Source organism: Palaemon carinicauda, chromosome 22 (assembly GCF_036898095.1).
Source record: "Palaemon carinicauda isolate YSFRI2023 chromosome 22, ASM3689809v2, whole genome shotgun sequence".
NCBI lineage: Eukaryota > Metazoa > Arthropoda > Malacostraca > Decapoda > Palaemonidae > Palaemon > Palaemon carinicauda.
Window position 1 is genome coordinate 2,856,112 of NC_090746.1, and position 24,615 is coordinate 2,880,726.

Here is a 24,615-nt window from a genome sequence, read left to right on the forward strand (position 1 = left end):
CTTCTCTCTCTGGATTGAGCTTAGATAATACATCTCTCGGATACGGGAAAGAACATACGTGTTTTATATAGCAAATTTGTCTATACAAAATATGCAATGAAGAAAATTACTGTAACACAAAATTTAATGGAAATACTGAGAAAAGGAAACAAAGAATAAGGATAATGTCCAAGAAGAAAGGGTAGAATGAAAAATAAAATGTGTGAATAACAGAAATGGAAAGCAAACAGAAAAGAAGGAAGAACGGAAGATAAAATATTATACAATAATATTACACCGAATGTGGACTGAAGTCTTTTTTGACATTCTAGATATTTGAAATATAATGTGTGCAATTCATCAAGCAGATAGGAATCAAATATTATCAAAGAGAATTAATAAGCTGAAACTAACTAGAAAAAAAAAACGATAAAAGGAAGGAAAATACATTGAAGGGACAATAAATTAAAATTCAATGTAAAAAGAGAATTTAAGTACATGTGATATGCTTGGAACTTTACTCTACAGTTCATATACACTACTATATGTGTAGCATACACTTCACATTTAATAAATGTAATCCTTACAACTTTGTAAATGGTTAGTGGTGTTGTTGAATAATTTTTTGTTAGCTTAATTTTTCTAGCTTTTTCATTGAAAAAGAATGGCTAATAGTGTATTTACAATACTGGTCTGTACTATAAAAAATACCATAGGCTGAGTCTAATATATTACACAGCATTCAATTTCCTCTGCTGACCACTAGTTTTAGCAGATAACATTATAAAATTCTAAAAAAACTCGTGATTTAAAAAAAAAGTTAATTGTACTTCATTAAAGCATTTTTGCACTTTCATTTTTAATTTTGGGTGCATTTTAAAAATTAGTGACTTTTATTTTACTTTTGATTGTGATCAGCTGATCTTAAGTTGCCACTATTGAGAATATGAGTATATACGAACAGTCTATCATAGTTTTCATACAGCTGTACTGTAGTGATAGTAATGGACATATATTACAGTAATATACACTATAGTATCAGCAAGTGTTGTTATATAAGAGCAACAGTATGGCGCTGCCTTTTGTGGTATGAGTTGTCCTGCCTTGTGTGTTAATGATGTAAAATTATTATTATTATTATTATTATTATTATTATTATTATTATTATTATTATTATTATTATTTGCTAAACTGCAACCCTAGTTGGAAAAGCAGAATGCTATAAGCCCAGGGGCTCCAACAGGGAAAACAGCCCAGTGAAGAAAGGAAACAAGAAAGAAATACTTCAAGAACAGTAACATCATTAAAATAAATATCTCCTATATAAACTACAAAAACTTTAACAAAACAAGAGGAAGAGAAATAAGATAGAATAGTGTGCCCGAGTGTACCCTCAAGCAAGAGAACTCTAACCCAAGATAGTGGAAGACCATGGTACAGCGGTTATGGCACTAGCCCCAGACTAAAGAACAATGGTTTGATTTCGGAGTGTCCCTCTCCTAGAAGAGCTGCTTACCATAGCTCAAGAGCCTCTTCTACCCTTATCAAGAGTAAAGTAGCCACTGAACAATTACAGTGCAGTACTTAACCCCTTGAGAGAAGAAAAATTGTTTGCCAATCTCAGTGTTGTTTGTTGTATGAGGACAGAAGAGAATGTGTAAAAAATAGGCCAGACTATTCGGTATATGTGTAGGCAAAGGGAAAAGGAACCATAACCAGAGAGAATGATCCAATGTAGTACTGTCTGGCCAGTCAAAGGACCCCTCTAATAAGTAATATGAACTACAGAACCATGATAAAAACCACATCAAAACAATGTTTTGTAGTAACAGTCGGTTACCTAGTGTGTTAAGTCAACCGCATGTTGCCAATGGTCTGTTTTTCTTGGTGGGGGGTTATGAGTTGACCCACTCTAGGGCACCAAGTATTCTCAGATTTTTGCTCTTTGTGGGTGTCTCCGTTACCAAACCTTGTCATTCAAGTGGGGTACACTTGGCCCTGACAGTACCAGACTCGAGGGGGCAAGGCTAATACAAGAAAGAAAACAGGAACTTTTTAATTTTAAGATAGATCTCAATATTTAATCAGCTTTGAGAAGAAAAATTAACTTCATGTGAGATTACACACAAATAACTTCATTATGAAAATTTGCATTTATTGTTTAGATTTTAAACTGTTTTTCTTAGTTGTGGTTTCAGCAACTTACTTGTTCCCTATATTTTGGCGTGGACATATCCTTTAATGGAAATTTTGACAGTAAATAATTTTCTAGTATTTGAAACGTCATGATTGGAGGCAGTCTAAATGTTACTTTTCTCTTAATTTGAATTGGACATTTTTTGGGAGATTTTGTCCTCACTTAAGGAATACAGCTCAGAAGCAACTAGATTCATCCTTTGTTTGTCAACAAATAAGGAAAAAGGCTTAGTCCATAAAAGATGAAGATTAAGTTTATCGTAACTAACACAAAGCTAACATTGAAGATTGGATAAACTCTTCTTATATGGGTTTTCATAGAAAGTGGTATAAGTAATGCACCTTGTGTCTTCAGGGTCGTAAGTACTTCAAGGTTGGACCCAGCACTAGGAACAAGAATTTGACAAGAGACTGTTATCTCACTCAACCATACTCAAACTCATCCCACTTCATTTCCAATAAGCAATCAAAATCATAATGAACAGCACATAAGGATCATCAGCCACACAGATCAATTATGATAGATTAAGTAAAGAAAAATTGAGCTGGTGAAAGATAAAATAGCATAGCTAATTTAGAAAGTACAATCATACAAATTTAAATTATAAGATTCCAAATTAGATTAGTGATCTAATATACACTTTCTGAGACAATGGACTGACTATCCGTCTGAGGATCTTTAGTATGTATTATGAGTGACAAACTCTTGTGGGTTACTTTCAAACAGACATGAATTGCAATTTCTTAATAAAGAAATGATCCAAACTATTAGAAGTTCATAAATTCTCAGACAGAAATTATTCCAGTTTGTAAAAGCCATTACTGATTTCTAATACACTGATAAACTTTCTAATTAAAAATTCAAATTTCCTCTTACCTGTACAATGTTCTCAAGTGTATCAAGGATGACCATGTTGGCTTCAGCAGCTAAATGACCTTCCACCTGGGAATCTTGATCTATTTCCTGCTGTAAAGAGCGTTCACTATCTTGATGGTGGTGACGCCATGGAAAAGTGTCTTTTCGCCAGCGAAGTCTCTCTCCAGTTCCAGAGGGTGAAGGAGGATTGCGTTCTAAGGGTAGAATGGTGTGTTACTAAAGGTAATTGATTTTCTGCAAAAAAAAAAAAAATTATGACCATGTCTCAATGTACGAATACTTTTGGAATTTTGAATCAATTTTCACGATCAACAGAAGAGCAGAAAGAATCTATCAGCATTTATTTTTAAGTCAGCATGCAATAAAAGAATTGCTCTGCTACATACTAAAATCACAGTATTAACGAACATTATAAGCTCCATTACTTCCTTGACTTCTTACATAACATATTTTTACAAATGAATCCACTCACAACTGGTTTAAGAGAATATATCAATTATCGCCCTAAGCATTAGTGTATTTTTCCACAAATAACAAATAAGCAGTACATATTCCCTCATCCTTCCTTCATTATGTTAATGAGATGGCAAATCAGTCCTTTTTTATTCATATTCAGAGCTAATATAGCCAGCTTTGAAGGTCTTGTCCTCGATTCAGTTATCATTTGCAACAAACTTGTTTGTGTGTGCAAATTTTGTGTTAATATTTTTAAAGGTTATGATAATCGCCAAAATACAATTCAGTCATTCTGATTAAAAGACAATATACTCTTATTTATACAATGGGGATGGTAATAGCCTTTATATTAAGCAATATTAAATTACAAGTTTATAGTAGCTAAAATGGCTCAGGGGTTAAGAGAATAATAATTAGGAAGCAATTTTGTAGAACAGTTCAACTAATTCATAAACAAGACAATGTACAAATTATAATACAAAAGCTTGGAGCTTATAAGAAGCAGAACTAATCTTTTGCAAGGTGCTGATGTTACCATGAGAGATATTGCTTAGACACAGATTTACCTTATCTAATACAAATGCTACCCAAAATATTCTATATCAAGAGGTCTCCTGGAAGTTTCCAAACTAAATACATAGAAAATAATCTATTGTTGACATACAAAAGGATGAAAAATTAAGATTCTTGTTAAATAAGAGGAACTAAAAACAAAAAAAGCAGAATTTTAATACTGGAATAAAATTTTTTATTTCTTAATTCCTGTTTTCTTTCCCTTCCATACTCTGATTCATCTATTAAAGCAATGAGACCAGTGTCTAACAACAATTACATGATGAACAAGTTGGATAGATTCTTCGGTTTAAAAGTTGACACGAAACAACGACGCGCTCTTCCGTTCAAGGTGTCAGGCATTTTTGGTATGGTTTTATACAGATTTTAGTACTTTTAAGTTTTCTTCTCACCATCTGTAAACATTCACTGCACTGTTGTGCAGAAGAACTTTTGTTTGGGGTGCTCATCACCAGATTTTTCTTTGAGTTTAGTGCCTAGGGACACTTTTTTTTAATTCAAAGATTCTAGTGAGGAGTGCACAACCTTACTGTTCCTCTCAGGGTTATGTTTCATAATCAAATTAAAGTTTAAAGGATAATAGAAGTTTACTATTAGTTTAGGGGTAATCTGGAGAAGGCAAGGCTACTTACTTATTGAGTGAATTTGATAATGCCACTCCATCTTTTGACTATGCCCAGCCTATTGACTTAATTTAAATACTCATGAGCTTACCAAGAGTTTAACATTATCAGCTTCTTTAGTGGTAGTCAGAAATAATTAAAATCTTAGATTGAGGGAAATTTCTCAGGCTTAACTTGCCTTGTTTCAAACCCTACCCAAACATGTCCTGTTTCAAACCCTAGCATAACCTTCCCTGTTTCAAATCCTAGTATAACACTAGTGTTGGTTAGTGGTTCTATTGAATCATTCAGTAAGGATACAAGGTACAAGGCACCTCATAGATTGGGGTTCCTCTCGTAGAGCCTTGAACTCTTTAATCGCTTTATACCTTTCTGTTGCATAAACCTAGCATTCTGCATTTATGGCTATCTTTTACACATTATTAGATGGTAGCCTGGATCCCTATATCTCTCGTCTCACTAAAGTAAGTGCCTCTAAACAATAATCATCCCTTATTTACCGCTCTTGATGATATAAGGCCCCCTTTAACTCTCCTTCTATTATATGGTTGATGTGGCAAATCATAGAATTCCCTTAGGACAAAAGTTTACATTTAGATTGATTGAAGATTTGCTAAAGTTGTTTGAATGTTTCATGTTTGCTTAGCTATGTGCATTGTTTGCTAATCAGGGATGTTAATGTAAAATATGATCTATGCAACTCCCTGGCATCATGTATTACTTCCCATGACATCTTCAACATGGTGTAACTTATATGTTTTTCAAAGAAACTACAGTTTGCTCAGAATTAAAATATGTGTACCAATATATATATGAGAGAGAGAGAGAGAGAGAGAGAGAGAGAGAGAGAGAGAGTTCTTAGTGTTTAATTAGTTTGTGATGACACATTTAGGTCTTATTACACTTAACATGTCTTTCATACTACCTCATCGATCATAGTGTGTGCCCTCTTCCTCCTCCATGCTCTGGCTTTTGATGTTTTTGAGCACAAAAAAAAAAAAGTTAAGCCCGTACCACATTCAGGGCTAGCCATGTACATTAGAGGTTTAACATAATTGAGTGATACAAGTTAGTTTGACTTCTTAATCATTGAAAATAAGGCCATGTATGATTTATTGTTTTGTAATAAAAATCACAAATTTTAAAGTAATTTGTATTTTTCCTAACATACTTACCTAGAACTACCTTTTTAGGAGTTACTGGTTAACTCTACCTAACCGACCAGCTTTTTGTATAGTTTACCCCCCCTCTTCCCGTTTTCTACGGGGTCAACCTCTGGCAGTGTGGTACGTGCCCTGAGGCGACCCCGGGGTCAGGCAGCGTGCTAGCTCAGGTCGAATCGCCAGTAAGTTTCGTTGGAATAGGTATTATTCGATCCTGCAGGTTCTCGGGGAAGGATGGGAGGGCCATAACCCGAAGGTAGTTCTAGGTAAGTATGTTAGGAAAAATACAAATTACTTAAAAATTTGTGATTTGTTCCAACACGGTTACTTACCTAGAACTACCTTCTTAGGAGAATTACACTTTAGGAGGTGGGAGTGTCCTGCAGGGATCAGGATTCGACGGGGAGGCACGCGAGAGAGGGAACCTCTAAGGAGGTCCTGGTTCCAAGACCACTTGAAAACTGCAAAACCAATTCCCATACATGTCCTCTTGAAGGGTGTTACTTTCAGTGATTAAGGTCTTCTCAACATCTTCCTGGCCCGTTCGATCCGGGGAAGGAAGGAAAAAGGGGGGGGGGGGGGTAAGGTTAAGGAAGGAACTAGTGTCTCTTGGCATTAACACCCCCGGTTACCCTGGGGCTATGACCTTAGATCTCCTGAAGGGCCGACACGATTGGGCCAATAGAAAACTTGTCCAAGGATTTTCTCGTACAATCTTTTAGATAATGTTCCGTGAAGGTGGACTGTCTAGACCAGGTCCCAGCCTTCAGGATCTTACCCACAGCCATGTTCTTCTCGAAAGCCAGAGAGGTGCTCAGAGCCCTGATATCATGAGGTCTTGGTTTTCCAGGGAGAGGAGTCCCAGAAGCCTCGTAGGCCCTCCTTATCACTTGTCTCAGCCAGAAAGAGATAGAATTTTTCGAGACCGGTTTCTTCACCCGGCCTGTTGAGATGAATAAATTTTTGATCTGAGGGCGGTATTTTGCAGTCCTCTCCAGGTGTTTTCTTACAGTTCTCACGGGACATAAGCGTAGATCCTTCAGGTTGTCGGATCGAGGGATGGCTGGCACCGAAAAACCCTCAAACCGAGGATCCCAACACGCTGGGTTCTGCGTTTTTGCCACAAAACTAGGGACGAACCTAAAGACAACTTCCCTCCACCCTTTGGAGTGTGAGACCTCGTAAGAGAGGCCGTGTAACTCGCTAACTCTCTTCGCCGAGGCCAGGGCTAAAAGAAAAGCTGTTTTAAGGGTGAGTTCTCTGTCTAGTACGTCCCTGAGAGGTTCGAAGGGCGGCTCTGACAGAACCTTGAGAACTCTTGCTAAGTCCCACTGTGGAACCCGTATCTCCTGGGGGGGACATGATTGCTCAAAACTGCGGATGAGCATCGAGATGTGCCTTGAGGCTCCCAAGTCAATGCCCCTAAGGACGAAGACTTGACCTAGGGCTGCTCGAACTCCTTTGATGGCCGGGATGGACGAACCCACGTCGTCTCTCAGGTACACCAGAAAGTCTGCAATGTCCTGGATCGACGCCCCTAAGGGCCTGATGTTTTTGGATGCACACCACTGCAGGAAGACTGCCCACTTCGCCTGGTAGACAACTGCCGAGGAACGCCGTAGATAACCAGACATCCTTGTCGCGGTTCTCGATGAGTATCCTTTTTTCTTCAGGAGCTTCTCGATAACCTCCACGCGTGAAGGCGGAGGGATCGAGGGTTTTCGTGCTACCTGTGAAAGTGAGGTTGTCGCAGGAGGTCTGGCCTGTCCGGAAGCGGCCAAGGAGGACGAAGAGCTAATTCCTTTAGGTCTGCGAACCAGTCTCTCTCCGGCCACCAGGGCGCTACTAAAGTCATCGACAGGTTGGACGACAGACTCACTCTGTTCAACACTTGCCTGATCAAACTGAAGGGAGGGAAGGCGTACACATCGAGACCGTCCCAGGGATGTTGGAAGGCGTCCTCGAACGCTGCTGACGGGTCTGGGATTGGAGAACAGAACACGGGGAGTTGGGCATTCAGACGTGTGGCGAACAAGTCTATCACTGGGGAGCCCCACAGTAGGATGACTGCTCGAGCTACCTCCGGGAGTAGGGTCCACTCCGAACCTATCACTTGACCCGCCCTGCTGAGGCCGTCGGCCATCACATTCCTCTTTCCTGGAATGAACCTTGCCGTCAGTTCTATCCCTTCTTCTGTGGCCCACTCTAACAGTTCCGTGGTTAGGGCGCAGAGGACCTTTGACTTCATGCCTCCCTGCTTCTTTACATACGCCACTACTGTGGCGTTGTCGCACATTAACGCCACAGTGTTCCCTCGCAGGAAGTGTATGAACTGTCGACACGCCCTCAGAACCGCTATCATCTCTAGGATGTTTATATGGAGAGACGCCTCCTCGCTGGACCACTGCCCTTTTCCTGATTTTCCTAGCAGGTGTGCTCCCCAGCCCTCCTTCGATGCGTCCGTGAACACAGCATCTCCGGGGGGTCGGAGGCGAAGGGCATCCCCTTCTCTGTGTTTGACCTGATGTTCCACCAAAGAAGGGTCTCTCTCATCTTCGGGAGGACTGGGACTATTTTGTAGGGCTCCTTGCCTTGGATCCACGCCTCCTTTAGATTCCATTGTACCGGGCGGAGCCTGAGTCTCCCTTGAGGTACTAATTTTTCCAGGGAAACCTGATGACCCAGTAACTTCTGCCAGTCCTTGGCCCTCCTGGGTTGTCCCGTCAGGAAGGGTTGAAGGATACGTTCTAGGTTGGCTAACCTCTCCTCTGAGGGGAAGGCCCTTACTAACTGGGTGTCCAGGACCATCCCCAAGTAAGTCATCCTGGTTCTGGGGACTAGCTGGGACTTCCCTAGGTTGACCGTGGTCCCTAACACCTTGCAGAGGTCGAGCAACATAACGCCTTGCTCCTTCAGTTGTTCCCTTGAGGCAGAAAGCAGCAACCAGTCGTCCAGGTACCTGAGTAGTCGTATGCCTTTCTCGTGTGCCCACGCCGAGATCGCGGCGAACACTCTCGTGAACACTTGCGGGGCCGTCGAGAGGCCAAAGCACAGGATTTTGAACTGCAGGACACTGGACTCCAACTTGATCCTGAGGAACTTCCTGCTGGAGGGGTGCACGGGGATTTGAAAATAGGCATCCTTGAGGTCGAGAGACATGAGGAAATCCTCCTCCCTCAAGGCTGCGATCACTGTCTTGGGGGTATCCATCTTGAAATCCGTCTTTGAGACGAACTTGTTGAGGGCTGAGAGATCTATGACTGGCCTCCACCCTCCTGTCGATTTCTCCACAAGGAAGAGCCTGCTGAAGAAACCCGGGCCGGGGTTCTCCACTGTCTCCAAAGCTCCCTTGTCAATCATGGACGCTACTTCCTCTTGTAGCGCCGCCCTCTTCAAGGGGTCCTTTGGAACCAGCCACTCGGCCCGATGGGCTGGGATGAGAGGGGGAGGTTCTTCTAGGAACGGGAGTCTGTAGCCCTCCTTCAGGACGTTCACCGTCCAGGGATCCGCACCGAGATCCCGCCATGCTTGCCAAAAATGTCTGAGGCATCCCCCTACTAGGGGCTCCTGCGGGAGTAGGGGGCCTCTCTTCCTACCTTCTCCTGGAGGAGCGGCCAGATCTACCTCTCCTAGCCTTACCGTAGGAGGGTCTGTAGGCTGACTGAGGGCCTGCCGTGGTCCTACGGGTGGGCTGCTGCGAGGCTTGGAGCCAAGGGGCTGAAGGAGGATCTCTTCGGGGCAGCAAGGGTGTGGTCTGTGAGGGGTGAGGGACATCCGTTGGGGCTCTCCTAAACGTGGCCTTCCTCATAGGAGGGGGCCTAGGATCTACTTCTCTCACTTTCCTCACTTTCTCCATAGTATTTTCTACCAAATTGATGGGGTAAATGTCATTCCCCCCCACGGAGGAATTCCTCAGCCTCCTTGCTTCCCTGTCCAGCAACTTCCGCACTAGCTTGCTCAGTACTGTGTCCCTTTTCCTCATGACCCAGATTGAAGCCACCGACAGAGACTGGGACGATAAAAACTTAAAAGCTTTGCCCCCAGAGCTAACAAGAACCCTCAGCATGGCCTGATTTTCTGGAAGGGAGAGGTCGTGTGATGCCTGAAACCCCACCAAAGCGCATGACCACCAATCTAACCAGGACGACACGCAGACCAGGTCCTGAGCCATGTCCTCCATCATAGATGCTTCCGACGGGGAAAAGCACACGGGGGCAGTGGATGCCCTGTCTTCCGAGGCTCCCTGGTTCAGTGCGGGCACCGCTGCTTCTACTGCACGGGGACCACCGCGATGCCCTTCGGGAACGTAAAATCGCTTCTGGGATTTCAGGCCCGGAATAAGTTTGGAGGAACTCTGGCTTCGGGGGGCCTCTGCTAGTCCTGCCAAGTATCCATCAATCTGCTCCATCCCCAACTTCCCGTCTTGAGCGAGAGGGAGAGACAAAGATGGCTTTTGTTGTACCGGACTGTCGATCATCCTGGACAGTCCGGAAAGTACGGCCTTTGCAGCTGAGGGCTTAGGTTCATCCAACCGGTGATGCCTTCGAATAAGGGCTAGAACCTTACTGTAGGAGGAGATGTCGTCCGTCGAGCACTCCCCTCCTTCCACCAGGTCTTCCGTCACCAGTTCCTCCGTACGGGGGTACGCCGTGACGGTGGGAAAAGCAACGCCCGACGAGCCTGCCAGTGGCATGGGCTGCCCCGTGGGGACGAAGGCATCCGTCATGGGAGTACCAACGCCCGACGAGCCTGCCAGTGGTATGGGCTGCCCCGTGGATACGAAGGTATCCGTCATGGGAGTACCTTGTTCCATGGGGGGCTCCGTGGATGGGGGATCCATGCGGACTGACGGGCGCCCTTGGTGCTTAAGGAAGGCCTCCAAGGTGCCCGTGGTCGACGCTAAGCCTTCCTTCACACTCCTTATATCCTTCCTAAGGGAAGAATGGGTGGAGGCTACCGTAGGGTTAAACATTACACAGGGGTCCCGGTTCGAGCCCTCATGCCGGGGCGGCTAGTCCGAAGGAGGAGCTAGGAGGGTGACACAACGAAGGCGAGGCTCTAGGGAGCCACCTGGAAGCGGCCGCGGCTGTGGAAAACCTAAACAGCTCGCTCCGGGGCACTGTGACATTCACCCAGTCCCTTGACTTACTCCTCTTCGCTTTTTTCTTAGAGGACTTCGACCGTTTCCTACCGTGCCTCGAGCGGGAACGAGACTTTTTCTTCTTGCGGTATTTCTCCCTCTTCCTCTTGCTAAGGTTCCTGTCTTCGTCCTCTGAAGACGAAGAAGACGAAGAGTCCGATGACGACGATGACGACGAGGATGAGGACGGAGCTCTCCGACCGGCCGACACGTCCAAGACCGCGGGGGGAAAATCACGTCGTTTCTCAGGTGTGGGCGGTTGCAGAAACACGGGGGGTAGCGTAGCCGAGGGAGCCGGAGGAGACCGCGCGAGCCCTTTACAGATCCATTGATCTACATCCTCTTCTCCTCTAACGGGAGACCTGAAGGGAGTCCTTGGTTTCACCCACGTGGTGGGGTCCGAGGACGACGAACTACCTTTCTCCGTGTCTCCCCCAGCGGTTGAAGCACCCGAAACACGCCACGAGGCAGGGGAAGTATCGGCACTCGGCCTACCCCACATTGGATCTTCCGAGGCGACGGGACCTGCGGGCACCAGGCCCTCGCCTCCTACCCACACTTCCGCACTACACTCAGGCCCCACACATGCCTGCCCCACACTGGAAACTTCCCCCACAGGAATATCAGACTCTTGGGGAAGGGCAATGGGCCTCTTCCCCGCAACGGACTTACCTCGTCCCCTATGCTGGGTAGGGGAAGAAGGACGGGCGCTACGGTCTACCGAGTCGTCTGGCGAACCTACAGGCGAAGAAATGCTGGAATCCTTAGGCATCTTCTTATCTGCCTTCTTCTTCTTCGTCCCGAAGAGCACCCACTGGATATCAGACCAATTAGCACACTCCGGGCACGTAGAGGTAGGGGAACACGCTTTCCCCCTACACGTGGAGCACAAGGAGTGGGGATCAACCTCAGGCTTAGAGAGGAAAGCCCCGCAAGACTTCCCAGCCACAGGCCCAGGGCAACGACGAGGATGCTCCATAACACAAGGCTAACACACCAAGAGACACAAGGATGGAACGGGAAAGTGAAAATGAAACACGTGGGTAACACGCGGTAAGCACAAAGGATCGGGGGACACGAGGGTCGCACAAGGTAAGAGAGAGCGCGGCGAGATGTTTATCGCGTCGCGACCAGAAACTTACTGGCGATTCGACCTGAGCTAGCAAGCTGCCTGACCCCGGGGTCGCCTCAGGGCACGTACCACACTGCCAGAGGTTGACCCCGTAGAAAACGGGAAGAGGGGGGTAAACTATACAAAAAGCTGGTCGGTTAGGTAGAGTTAACCAGTAACTCCTAAGAAGGTAGTTCTAGGTAAGTAACCGTGTTGGAACAAACGTGTTTTGTGCAAGTGAAATTATAATTCTTAATAAATGAGAAAATTCACATTTGAAACCCAAGGTACGTACATGATGAGAAGTTTCTCATTATGACCCAACCCCTAAAATTTAGCTAAATTATAATGAAAACTGAGAAAAAGACACTAGCTGGAAACCATAACGTGCTATCTACCATGATCATGTGGCAATATCTCTCATAGTATCTACAATGCACCAAATGGAAAATGATGGGTTAATCATTACTAGACTCAGGATTACTATAAGCTACTTAAATTTCAGAAAACTGAAGTCTGGAGAGGTTGCAAGTTTTATATACATACAAGTTTTTCCTTCCTGGATATTAGGTCACATAAATTCACAAAACTATGCAAAAATAATCAAATAATGCACACACTGTAAGACACATATTTATACATACTAATGTACAATTTACAAAAGCAAAGATTCTAATAGAAGTATCCAGCAAAATGAAAATAAATATAATTTCTTATAATTAACAAAAGAACACAGCAATCAACTTAAATGCAAATTTGTCCTAAATAAACACCTTAGCATAACATAGTTTGAACCTTAAACTTATAGTAACCATTCACCCATTGAATTATCACTAATCTACATGTCAACTATCTAGATTTTCATGGTGAATTCAGATATAATCTACGAGATTCCATAGTTCTATACCATAAAAATGTCCTCCAGACCCCAAGCCAATAAAGGGGTTTATTAAAGGGTAGAGATTAATGGTGCGAGCCGCAGAATATGCAAAACAATAATAATCCCCACAGGAGTGCACAGGCAGCAGCCACAGGCCACAAACGGGCAAACTGAAGGATCTGATTTTAATCAACTGTGTCGAACTGGCTCGTCACATCAAACACAAACCTGTCCCTGAGATGTAGAACTGTGATAATCCAACAACATGAGGGCTGTTGTTGGGAATGTTACCTCGGCGGCGGAGCATCATCTCCGAACGTGCAGAGTTTTGACCCATGATGGCTTCTTCCAGACGACTCTTCATGTCTGCTTTACTTCTGATGTTGCTGCTGCCACTTCGGTGAGAGATTTTCTTCCCCTGTAATTTATTGTCAATGTTAATATACAAAATTACTAATGTGCAGTTCAAATAATAATTTAAACTCAAGGTACCTGAACTAATACATTTAAACTTTATTTTTCTTAATACAGAGCACCATAGTTAAATTACAAAACTTATGAATAAATATAAAAAAAATGAAAAAAGTAATTTATAGTTTTTTCTTGATATGCTCAAGTCATTTAAAATAGGTATGTCTTCATTGGCATTGGAACGGTTCTTGAATTGGTAGCAAGGTAGTTGGTTAATGACAGGTGGCGAGAGAGGGGAAAGCCCAGCCTACCTGTCTGTCACAAAATAGCCTTTTTTGTTCTTAGGCATAAGACTGAGAGGGGAGAGGTGTTGAGGTGGTAGATTTAATCACAAAGACTCAGACTTGTATACCTAGGAAAAATTCAAATTACTTTTACAATCTGTTATTTGTTCCTATAGGTATACAAGCCATTAGCACTTTAAAATAGGGACACATGCATTGGTGGGAGGATGTCCCCTAGAACCAAATTGGAAGGCTCTTTTCTTCCCTCAACATGTTAACCTTACTGGCCCCATTGGGGAGCAAGGAAGGTAACTCCAACAACATCCTAACAGCTAATCATACTGATATAGAAGCTGTCGGCTAGTACTGGCTTAAGAGGAAGCAAGTATTAGGACTAGAAAAATTAATCTCCCTAAAACGGAGATGGTGTTAGCAGTGTCAAACTTGGCTCATCAAGAGAAGTAACTGGTAAGAAACTGACTCATCCTTTCCCTTGCCAACAGATGGAGGAGTTGATTTGTGTCAGTAATAGTCTAAAAGAAAGGCACTCCATCTTAGAACTTGTCAGCACCTGATGTTCGACCAGTATGTAACGTTTACTGCTGTTGCATTCCCTTGAAAGGGGAACAAGAAAGAGGTAGAAGAGCCAGTAATTCTACCTCTCCACAAAACTTATGTTGGAACGCCTTACCTTAGATGTAATGCATACAAAGTTCTTATAAGGGAGCTGGGAGTGTTACACAATTACTGAATACAGTAGCCACCTATGGCTAAGTATACCGAAAGGTAAACCAAAAAGGTTACTAACAGGTCTAGGCTTGTGAATTTTTCCTTGATAACACAAGAGGTACGCACTGACCAAAGTTACATCTACAAGAAGGCAGCCTCACCAAGCTAGATCGAACAGTGTCTAGACACTTCCTTCTCATTCCAGCTAGAACTAATGAGAAGGCTGTGATTATCACATGTGTGGTGTTACGTCCTCCTCAAGCAGCACTGCAGTGCCCTGACGTGACACCATCTTTGTGTCAGACTGCATAGAGATAGGATTGAGAAAGTGCCAAACAGGTATTCAAGACAGATTGGTATCTGGTCTCCATTATAGTCTACGAGACAACGAAGTTTGGCATGATGAAGATCCTGAGACTTTCCTGATACCGAAAAGAGAGGGAGTCTTGAAGGAAAGCTCTATGATGTCCTTTTCTGGTTAGCAGGGAATGCATGTGCCTATACAGTACCCTGAAGATAAAAACCATCCCATCCTGGACCTAAGTAGCAAAATAGGCAAGACACATAGAAACATGAATCATTCCTTCAAGGAGGAGGAATCCAAATTACCAAGGAGCTTGTCTGGAAGAGGCAGGTTAAGAGGTTCGTACTTTACTGTAGTGCTATGACCACAGACAATTTCTCTACCGTTGAAGAGATTGTCTCTCTTGGTACCTACTTGAGAGCAAGCAGAATGGGGCACTACTCGATTTTGGGTCATCCATGTGTATCACGGAAGGACCAGGGAGATGGACAAATACGTTCCCCTCTACTTAAGACAGTACAGGTATTTAAGCCCTGGAGGTACTGTTACCTACTGCTGGTATGTCAGAAATATCTGCTGTACTGGGCGCTTACAGTCTGGCTGACTGAGTCTTGGAGAATCGGTCTCAAGGTGAGCTCCGTAAGTCCCTCATTGAGGAGTTGGGTGGCTTTAAGGACAGCATATACCATAGCCTTACCAGCCTAACAACACTGGTGATTGAAGCACTTGGGACTGCTGGACGGACCCAAAAGGTATTGGCAAGCGGGTAAGCTCCATTACTCCCTCTTGATGGAGGAGAGCATTTCTTTAAAACCAAGAACACTCATATTCATGGTATCAACAGGGAAGATGTGCAAAACATCTCACCTTTACCAGGCTAAGGGAGTCATTGTTACATCCCCGTTCTCCTGCATCCAATCACAATTGTTCAACTCTGAAGGTGTTAGTTGAAGGATGAAAGTTGATACTCCCTCTGAAGGCAGGAGCAATGTTCACCCTCACCTGGCGTACGGATCCACGCTACTGAACCCTAAGGTAAGGGTCAGCTGTTGATGTCACTCCCTCCTGGAACAGGCCTCCTACATTACTACTGCTGCTGCTGCTTTTTAAGAAGTGTCTGAGAAAGAAAATAGGGAGAGGAAGGAAAAATTGTAGAAGAGGAAGGAAGAGAGAGCAAACTCACTCTCCTCCACTTTCCAACAGTTTTTCCTTGCCTACATGATGGGTTTTCAGCAGTTCCTACTGATCTGGGTCAGGTGTACTACTTCTCTGAGTTTACTGATAAAGAGTACAAGGAAAGATTCCCGGTCAAATAGCATTCCCAAGTATTTGTCTTTACCTTAGCTGCACACTACGCAAACACAATCCTCCGATCTTTTAAAGCGAGTAAGAGTAGTCTTGATTTCAAACTGTTAAAACTCCAAAGAGGTCATTCCAAGCAACTCAACCTCAACACAGAGGTGAACACTCGTGCAAACACCTGAGGAATGAAAGAGGCACTTATGGAATGACCAAAGGCCTGAGTGAACTAAAAGTCCTTTGAGTCACCAAAACCATGAAAACTAACCTAACTGGAGGTTGGCATGGATTAAAAGTTCCAACTGAACGTGGTCAAAGAACTATCGATTTAGGTTAGAGGAATAAGGACTTGAGCTCCATCCCTGCAAGGAATAGAGAAGAGATGAGAGGATAGGACCAAAGATTGTACAAGCTTTCCAGTCCCAAAATCCAGGATCGTTCTACCTTTATGGCATGTCCAGAGATGGATCCAGGAAGGTAGATATGAACCTGGAGAATGAGGCGACTTCTAAAACATGAGCCAAATGGCATGGCAGCAGTCTCCCTTTCAAGACCAGAAACCCTTGATGGATACATCACAGTGGATGAAGGAGCACTGATACACAGCATTCCCTTCAACTGCTAACTGAATATTACCCTTCTGACAGGCAGACGAAGAATTTAACACCAATTGGATCCTTAGAGCAATTATTGTCTCTGAGCCCAAATGGTGCTACTATGACCGACCATCAGCTGGGCAATGGTACCTCAAGGCTAACGACTTTGTGTTTCTCAACCAGTTCTGGGTTTGATTCCTTCTCATAAATCTGAAAGCTCTATTCTAAACAGATCCAAAAAAGTATAAACAGGAAGCAGACAATGAACTGGTATTTTATGTCAGAGAAACAATCATCTCCCTGATCAGAAAAGCAAAAACAATACCCAAAAGGGGTGAGCTGCTTATAGTCACCCCTTCACAAAGGTACACAATACATGGGGTTTCAAAGGTTTGGATCCTCAGTACAAAAATTTACACCACCAAATGCTTACATTTCGGTGTGTTTTAACCTACAAGTGAGGGTGTTGAAAAAAAAAATGATCACAAACTAATGTAAGAAAAGATCCAACAGTTGAGAGGGTATCACGATAGTTCATATGTGGCCAAAGACAAAAGAGGCAGTTCTATGACAGACATGTTGGTGGGGCTTCCCCTTGTTCAACATGCCACTATCATCTACTCTGTTAATGATGCAATGGCAATTTCATTGCCGCTGAAGACATATCCCTGTTTTAAAGTACGAACAGTAAGTAAACGCAAATGAACACTGAACAGTAAGCAAGTGTTCACAGTACAGGTATTTATCATGGCATAAACAAAATCAGCGATGAATTTGCTTAAGTTAAAAAGAACTGACTCAACATCATAATTAGAATGTCAGAAATGTTTTGTTTCCAAATCATGGGCAAAATAAACTCCATGAATTTAAATACATAAGGAGTGAGGAATTTAAATTCTAGTTTATAAATATCACGATAGACTGCTAAAATAAGACTAAGTTACATATTTTCATTAATGTGCATCCATATCACTCTATTTTTCAAAACCTATAATCTGTTCCTTGATATTGCTCTTGGTGTCTGTATGAATTTAAATGAAAATAGTACTAATAAATCAGAAGTGAAGGTATGAAAAATATACCCCCTTACTCTTTATTCGTACATATAAACGTAATGTTTTTGTTTAAACCGTAAAGCCTGGTTGCAAAGACAAGTCTGGGGCTCAATCAATTGATCAAAATAATTGAGCAGAATGAAGACTGAGATCTTAACTCATTACAGGGAGGCATAATCTACCCTGCCAAAAGCTAATGCTTCTTAATTCAAAACACATCTGAGAAAGAACTTTCTATAGTAAAGTAATACCCATTTTAAAAAATAAAGAGCATGAGAACACTCCAACTTCTTGCCCCTTAATATCATAAGAGCACAAATCAATTTTGAAACTACATTGAAGTACAAGGAAGCTCATGAACCTTATTCTTTATCCAGAACTAAATGTGACTTCTTAAACGTCATCTTTATCGAGACAAAGAATCTGAAGCAGCCACAACTATAAACTCTTTTTGAGGATACAAGTAAAGATCACTTTCTTTGTATTTTCCAGGACTCTTCTCAATTGAATTGCGGGGAGCGGCTTGCTTGGCTGGAAGTGCAAACATGGATTTTCTGTTTTAATAATGTTTGGTAACCTTCACATGTGCTGGTGCCGACGAGAAGCATTAAAGCTCTACCTATGCTATAAATAGCTAAAAATCACCCTTTCATGTAAGTATCAATAAGACAAAATAATCATGAAATCATTATACTGTATCTTTTTGTTCTTCATTTTACAAGAATTTGACAATCACCAGTTTTATATAATGATTTCCTTCTACTATATTGTAAAACAGCAATAAGAGGTAGGATGTAGAAACAACTGGACATCTTGTAATATAGTTCAGTTACCTTAAAGTTACAAATGGTTTTCTTTGTTGAAATTGTTCTTGCAAGTTGCCAGATAGTGACTACTTTTATCCTGTTGATTACTTTCTTTATACTTTTCACGTAAAATGTAAAGAAAATAATCACCTAAGATTTTTAATAAATGATATTTTAATTATAAAATAAATTTTTGAATATACTTACCCGGTGAATATATAATAGCTGAGCCTCCGGCGGCTCGACAAAAAAAAATACACAAAAACTCGCGAGCGATCGCTATGAAGGTTGCGGGTGTGCCCACTAGCGCCAACTATCGGCCAGATACCGCATATACATGTAAACAGACCCAATTTTTCTCATCCCGCTGGGTCTCTATCGGGGAGGAAGGGGGGGGCCTTTAATTTATATATTCACCGGGTAAGTATATTCAAAAATTTATTTTATAATTAAAATATTTTTAAATATTTAACTTAGCCGGTGAATATATAATAGCTGATTCACACCCATGGTGGTGGGTAGAGACCAGAGTTAATTAAGTTTACAGCGTATATGCTTAGAGTTTTTGACAGTTATATCATAACAAAACCCAAATATATAAAGGTACCTGGTAAGGAAGTTGACTTAGACGATTACTCTGCCTTATTAGTCTGTCTTCCTCACGAAGCCCAGCGATCCTCTTAGGATGCTGAAAGACTCCCAGGAGTTGAAGTATTAAGGGCTGCAACCCATACAACAGGACCTCATCAAACCCCTAATCTGGGCGCTCTCAAGAAATGACTTTGACCACCCGCCAAATCAACCAGGATCCGAAAGGCTTCTTAGCCTTCCGTACAACCCAAAAAACAATATTAAAAACATTTCAAGAGACAGATTAAAAAGGATATTGGAATTAGGGTAATGTAGTGGTAGAACCCTCACCCACTACTGCACTCGCTGCAACGAATGGACCCAGTGTGTAGCAGTCCTCGTAAAGAGTCTGGACATCTTTTAAGTAAAATGACGCGAACACTGACTTGTTTCTCCAAAAAGTCGCGTCCATAATACTTTGCAGAGATTTATTTTGCTTGAAGGCCACGGAGGTTGCTATAGCTCTAACTTCGTGCGTCTTAACCTTAAGCAAACATCGGTCTTTCTCATTCAAGTGAGAATGAGCTTCTCGTATTAAAAATCTGATAAAATATGACAAAGCATTCTTTGACATAGGCAATGATGGTTTCTTAACTGAGCACCATAATGCCTCAGATTTACCTCGTAATGACTTAGTACGAGCTAAATAGAACTTAAGAGCTCTAACAGGACATAATACTCTTTCCAGTTCGTTGCCTACGATCTCTGATAAGCAAGGAATATCAAAAGATTTAGGCTAAGGACGAGAAGGCAGTTCATTTTTGGCCAGGAAACCAAGTTGAAGTGAACAAGTGGCTTTTTCTGTAGAAAAGCCGATGTTCTTACTGAAGGCATGAAGTTCACTGACCCTTTAAGCCGAAGCCAAGCACACTAGGAAAAGTGTCTTGAGGGTGAGATCCTTCAGGGAGGCTGAATGTAATGGCTCAAACCTGTCTGACATGAGGAACCTTAGGACCACGTCTAAGTTCCATCCAGGAGTTGCCAAACGACGTTCCTTAGAGGTCTCGAAAGACTTAAGGAGATCTTGGAGATCTTTATTGTTGGAAAGATCTAAGCCTCTATGTCGAAAGACCGAAGCCAACATGCTCCTGTAGCCCTTAATCGTGGGAGCTGAAAGGGAGCGAACCTTTCTCAGATGTAAAAGAAAATCTGCGATTTGGGCTACAGAGGTACTGGACGAGGACACAGATGCTGACTTGCACCAGTCTCGAAAGAATTCCCACTTCGACTGGTATACTCTAATGGTAGAAGCTCTCCTCGCTCTTGCAATCGCACTGGCTGCCTCCTTCGAAAAGCCTCGAGCTCTTGAGAGCCTTTCGATAGTCTGAAGGAAGTCAGACGAAGAGCGGGGAGGCTTTGATGGACATTCTTTACGTGGGGCTGACGTAACAGATCTACCCTTAGAGGAAGACTTCTTGGAAAGTCTACCAGCCATTGAAGTACCTCGGTGAACCATTCTCTCGCGGGCCAGAGGGTAGCAACCAACGTCAACCTTGTCCCTTCGTGAGAGGCGAACTTCTGCAGTACCTTGTTGACTATCTTGAATGGTGGGAATGCATATAAGTCCAGAAGAGACCAATCCAGTAGAAACGCGTCTATGTGGATTGCTTCTGTATCGAGGACTGGAGAGCAATAGATTGGTAACCTTTTGGTCAACGAGGAGGCAAAGAGGTCTATGGTGGGTTGACCCCAAGTAGCCCAAAGACTCTTGCCCACGTCCTTGTGGAGGGTCCATTCCGTGGGTATCACCTGACCCCTCCGACTGAGACAGTCTGCCAAGACGTTCAAGTCCCCCTGGATGAATCTCGTCAACAGGGAGATGCCTCGATTTCTTGACCATAAGAGAAGGTCCCTTGCGATCTCGAGCAGCGTGAAGGAGTGTGTGCCTCCTTGCTTGGAGATGTACGCCAAAGCTGTGGTGTTGTCTGAGTTGACCTCTACCACTTAGTTTCGAAGAAGCTTTCGAATATCATCAAGGCCAAGTGGACTGCTAATAGCTCCTTGCCGTTGATGTGCATGCTCTTCTGACTTGAGGTCCACAGACCCAAGCATTCCCGACCGTCCAGGGTCGCACCCCAACCCAAATCCGACGCGTCTGAGAACAACACGTGGTTTGGGTTCTTGACTGCTAGGGATAGTCCCTCTCTCAGACTGATATTGCTGTCCCACCATTTAAGGCATGCCTTTACTGGTTCGGAGACTGGGAATGATACCGTCTCTAACGTCTTGTCCTAGTTCCAGTGAGAGGCTAGATGGAACCGGAGAGGCAGAAGGTGTAGTCTCCCTAGAGAGACAAACTGCTCCAGGGATGAGAGAGTCCCTACGAGACTGTTCCAACTCCTGACTGAACAAACGTTCTCTTTTCAGCATTAGTTAGACTTCGAGCAGGGCTTGTTCTATTCGGGTGGCAGACGGAAAAGCCCGAAAAAAACTGGACTGCGAATCTCCATCCCCAAATATAGAATAATCTGGGATGGGATCAGCTGGGACTTTTAGGTTGACCAAAAGTCCCAACTCCCTGGCCAGACTCAATGTCCAATGTAGATCCTGCAGACAGCGAAGACTGGACGATGCTCTGAGAAGCCAGTCGTCCAAGTACAGGGAGGCTCGGATCCCCGATAGATGGAGGGATTTTGCCACATTCCTCATGAGCCTCGTAAACACGAGAGGAGCAGGACTGAGGCCAAAGCACAGGGCTCGAAACTGGTACCCCACATTCCTGTAAACAAACCTCAGAAACGGTTGGGAATCCGGGTGTATAGGAATGTGGAAGTATGCCTCCTGAAGGTCGAGAGAGACCATCCAGTCGCCTTCCATTAATGCTGTCAAGACAGCCTGGTAGACTTCATCGTGAAGTTTGTCTTGACAATGAATACATTGAGCGCACTTGCCTCTTACGTACTCCTGCAGTGAACATGGCTGCCAGATCATTGGAGCCATCCCTGATAGACTTGTTCCTGCAGAGAACGTGGCTGTCAGATCATTGGAGCCATCCCTGAAAGCCTTGTTTATGCATGACATAATTGTACAGCAAAACTTCAAACGCTCGAAAAAACTCCTAACAGGAGATGGTCTAGCTCTGAAGTCGACCATAAAATCTTGGAGCGTCTCATGGCCAGGCGCCAGGGAGAGTCTATGAGGTTTGAGAAGTCTATCTGGGCAGAGGCAGGAACTCCCAAGCCGAGAACTTCTCCCGTGTCATATCAGACTCTTGCTCTATAAGCCAGCTTAAAAGTAGGGAAAGCAAAGGCTGTCTCCCCCAAACTCCTCCTGGTGATTAACCAGTCGCCTAGCAAACGTAAAGCTCTCTTAGAAGAGCGAGAGAGCACTAGCTTATAAAACAACGGCTTCGAAGTAGCTAGGCCTAGTATAAACTCTGACGTTTAGGCGAACGAGGAGCAGCAGTTACAAAAAGATCCGGACAAAGATCCTTAAAAATCAGCATGATTTATTTAAAGTCCATAGAGGGCTGAGCAGCTTTAGGCTCCTCTCCGTCTGACAGAGTCCTCAAGGGAATATCAGTAGGAGGGGGAACAGCAACTTCCTCATCTGAAGGAACCTTGTCCGACAATAGCCGAGTCTCAAGCAAGGGAGAGACCTGCCGTGGTGGCAATGCTTGACAAGCAGAGTCCACACGCAAAGGAGCAATCAGTAGCAGTCAAGGACGCTATGTCATGTAACTGCTTAAAGGACTGACCAGTAACAACAACAGGTGCGGGAGGACGTTCGACGTCAACTCGAGACTGCCTTGACTGCTTAGACTGAGCAGTCGAAACAACCCTTGACTGCGGTGCTTGACGCTCAACGTCAAAACAAGTCAACTCTGCTGGTTGGTGAACGTCCTGAACGTCAACAAGAGCAAGCGGCAGCGGCTGAACGTCCACAAGCGGCTGAGAGTCAACACGGGACTGCATCGAGTGAGGCTCTACAAAACACGATTGACGTGACTTTGTAACGTCAATGTCAACAGGACGAGCAAAGGCTCGTTTGGGCGGCTGACGGCCAAGATCTCGATCAGCTAAGCGGCGAGGATCATCGTGAACCTGCTCAACAGAATAGTCCTCCATAAGAGAGGCAAGCTTATTCTGCATGTCTTGCCGTACAACCCATTTAGGATCAACGGGAATGGTTGCGGTAAGAGACGAGGGTAACGTCTGTGACTGCAAAACCTTGCCTACAAAAAGACTCTCGGAGCCTGTGTTACGCTTCTGTTTAGGCGGCGAGCAGTCTTCCGATGACTGCATAGTGTCAGAGCTGTCCTAATGGTTACAACCAGGACGCTGAACCTGTCCTGAAAGGACTGACTTTCGCTTAAAGGGCCTCGAAACCTTGTTCCACGGTTTCTTATGCGAAAAGCCTTCGGATGACGAGGAGAAAATCGTCTCGCTCGTCTTATGGTAGGGGCGGTGTTGATGAGACACGCCTGAAACCATAGAGGGAACGTCTGTTCGCTGATCAAGTCCTCTCGAACCCATAAGCCGTACGACATTACTTCTCCCCTGGGCTTGGGAGCTTGCAAGAGGTCTCGGACTAGGTGAACGACAGGCACGAACAGACGAACCCTCGGTCGCAACACTGATAACACTTTGCGTAATTATCACTTTATCACTACGATTTTCTGTTTTACACTTACTTCACTGAAATAGAATTTTACAACAATTCACATTAGGTATGAATAAAACTGATTTCTACCTGAAGCACGCAATTCTACCCTCATCAAAAGGTTATAATTGCGAAATCAGTCGTATAATGTAAGCACATTAATACAAGCAAAAAACAGTAAACATATATTAAGATAAAAAGATCAGTGGCTGGGAAGGAGACTAAACACTAGTTCATTCAAAACTACGTTTTCAATCTCTCACCGTACAGTGCCTTGGGACGAGAATAAAAACTAAAAACGTTTTATCCTTTCTCCCCGTACAGAGACTAGGGACGAGAGTAAAAAAACTGACTCGAGAACAACGTTACTCGCTTGGGACGAGAATAAAGATCGGAACGTTCTCTCTTCCTCTCTCTCTCTCCGTCTCTCTCTCTCTTGATTTCGCACCGAAGAGAAGAGCCCACTTACCTTTCGTCAATAAACAGGTTATTTGACCAAAGGAAAAAACTGAAAGGTTTTTCAATTAACAAGTTCCTTTAAAATAGTATTTAAAACATTTAAGTTTGAAAGAAGAATGAACAAAACGTCAGAATCGATTTACTCTTTCTGCAAAGTGAAACCGTGATTCTCTCTCTCTCTATCGTAACGATAGAGCGCAAACTGCGTAGCATAAATAAACTAAACGTTAGTTCATCTTTGAAACAGTACGAAGACTATTCAAAGAAAATCTTTCATAAAATATTTACTAAAAAATATTTATTTAATAAGTTTTAAATCATTTGCTCTGTAAAAGTTATTTACGATTGAAAGGGCTCAACGTTGTTTAACTTCGGTTTCCAAGTTAGGACTGCCTACTCTCGGATTAGAGGAGGAATAGGAAAGGTCGCATATAAACAAATC

The 24,615-nt window shown here is 43.5% G+C and overlaps 1 protein-coding gene across 14 annotated transcripts in view; it reads right to left on the reverse strand.

The window, feature by feature from the left end:
- Positions 1-24,615, reverse strand: part of Zir (Zizimin-related) — a 326,985-nt gene that overhangs the window by 49,675 nt on the left and 252,695 nt on the right. For 12 of the 14 annotated variants that reach the window (XR_011039375.1, XR_011039379.1, XR_011039374.1 and 9 more), the window contains 2 exons: positions 13,227-13,416; positions 3,053-3,246 (listed from right to left, as the gene is read on the reverse strand). Coding sequence is in view for 4 of the 14 variants with exons in the window: in XM_068345898.1 (XP_068201999.1) it covers positions 3,053-3,246; positions 13,227-13,416 (384 nt within the window). In the remaining 10 variants the exon portion in view is untranslated. The remainder of the gene's footprint in view (positions 1-3,052; positions 3,247-13,226; positions 13,417-24,615) is intronic. The other 2 variants (XR_011039381.1, XR_011039377.1) reach the window with 1 other exon arrangement.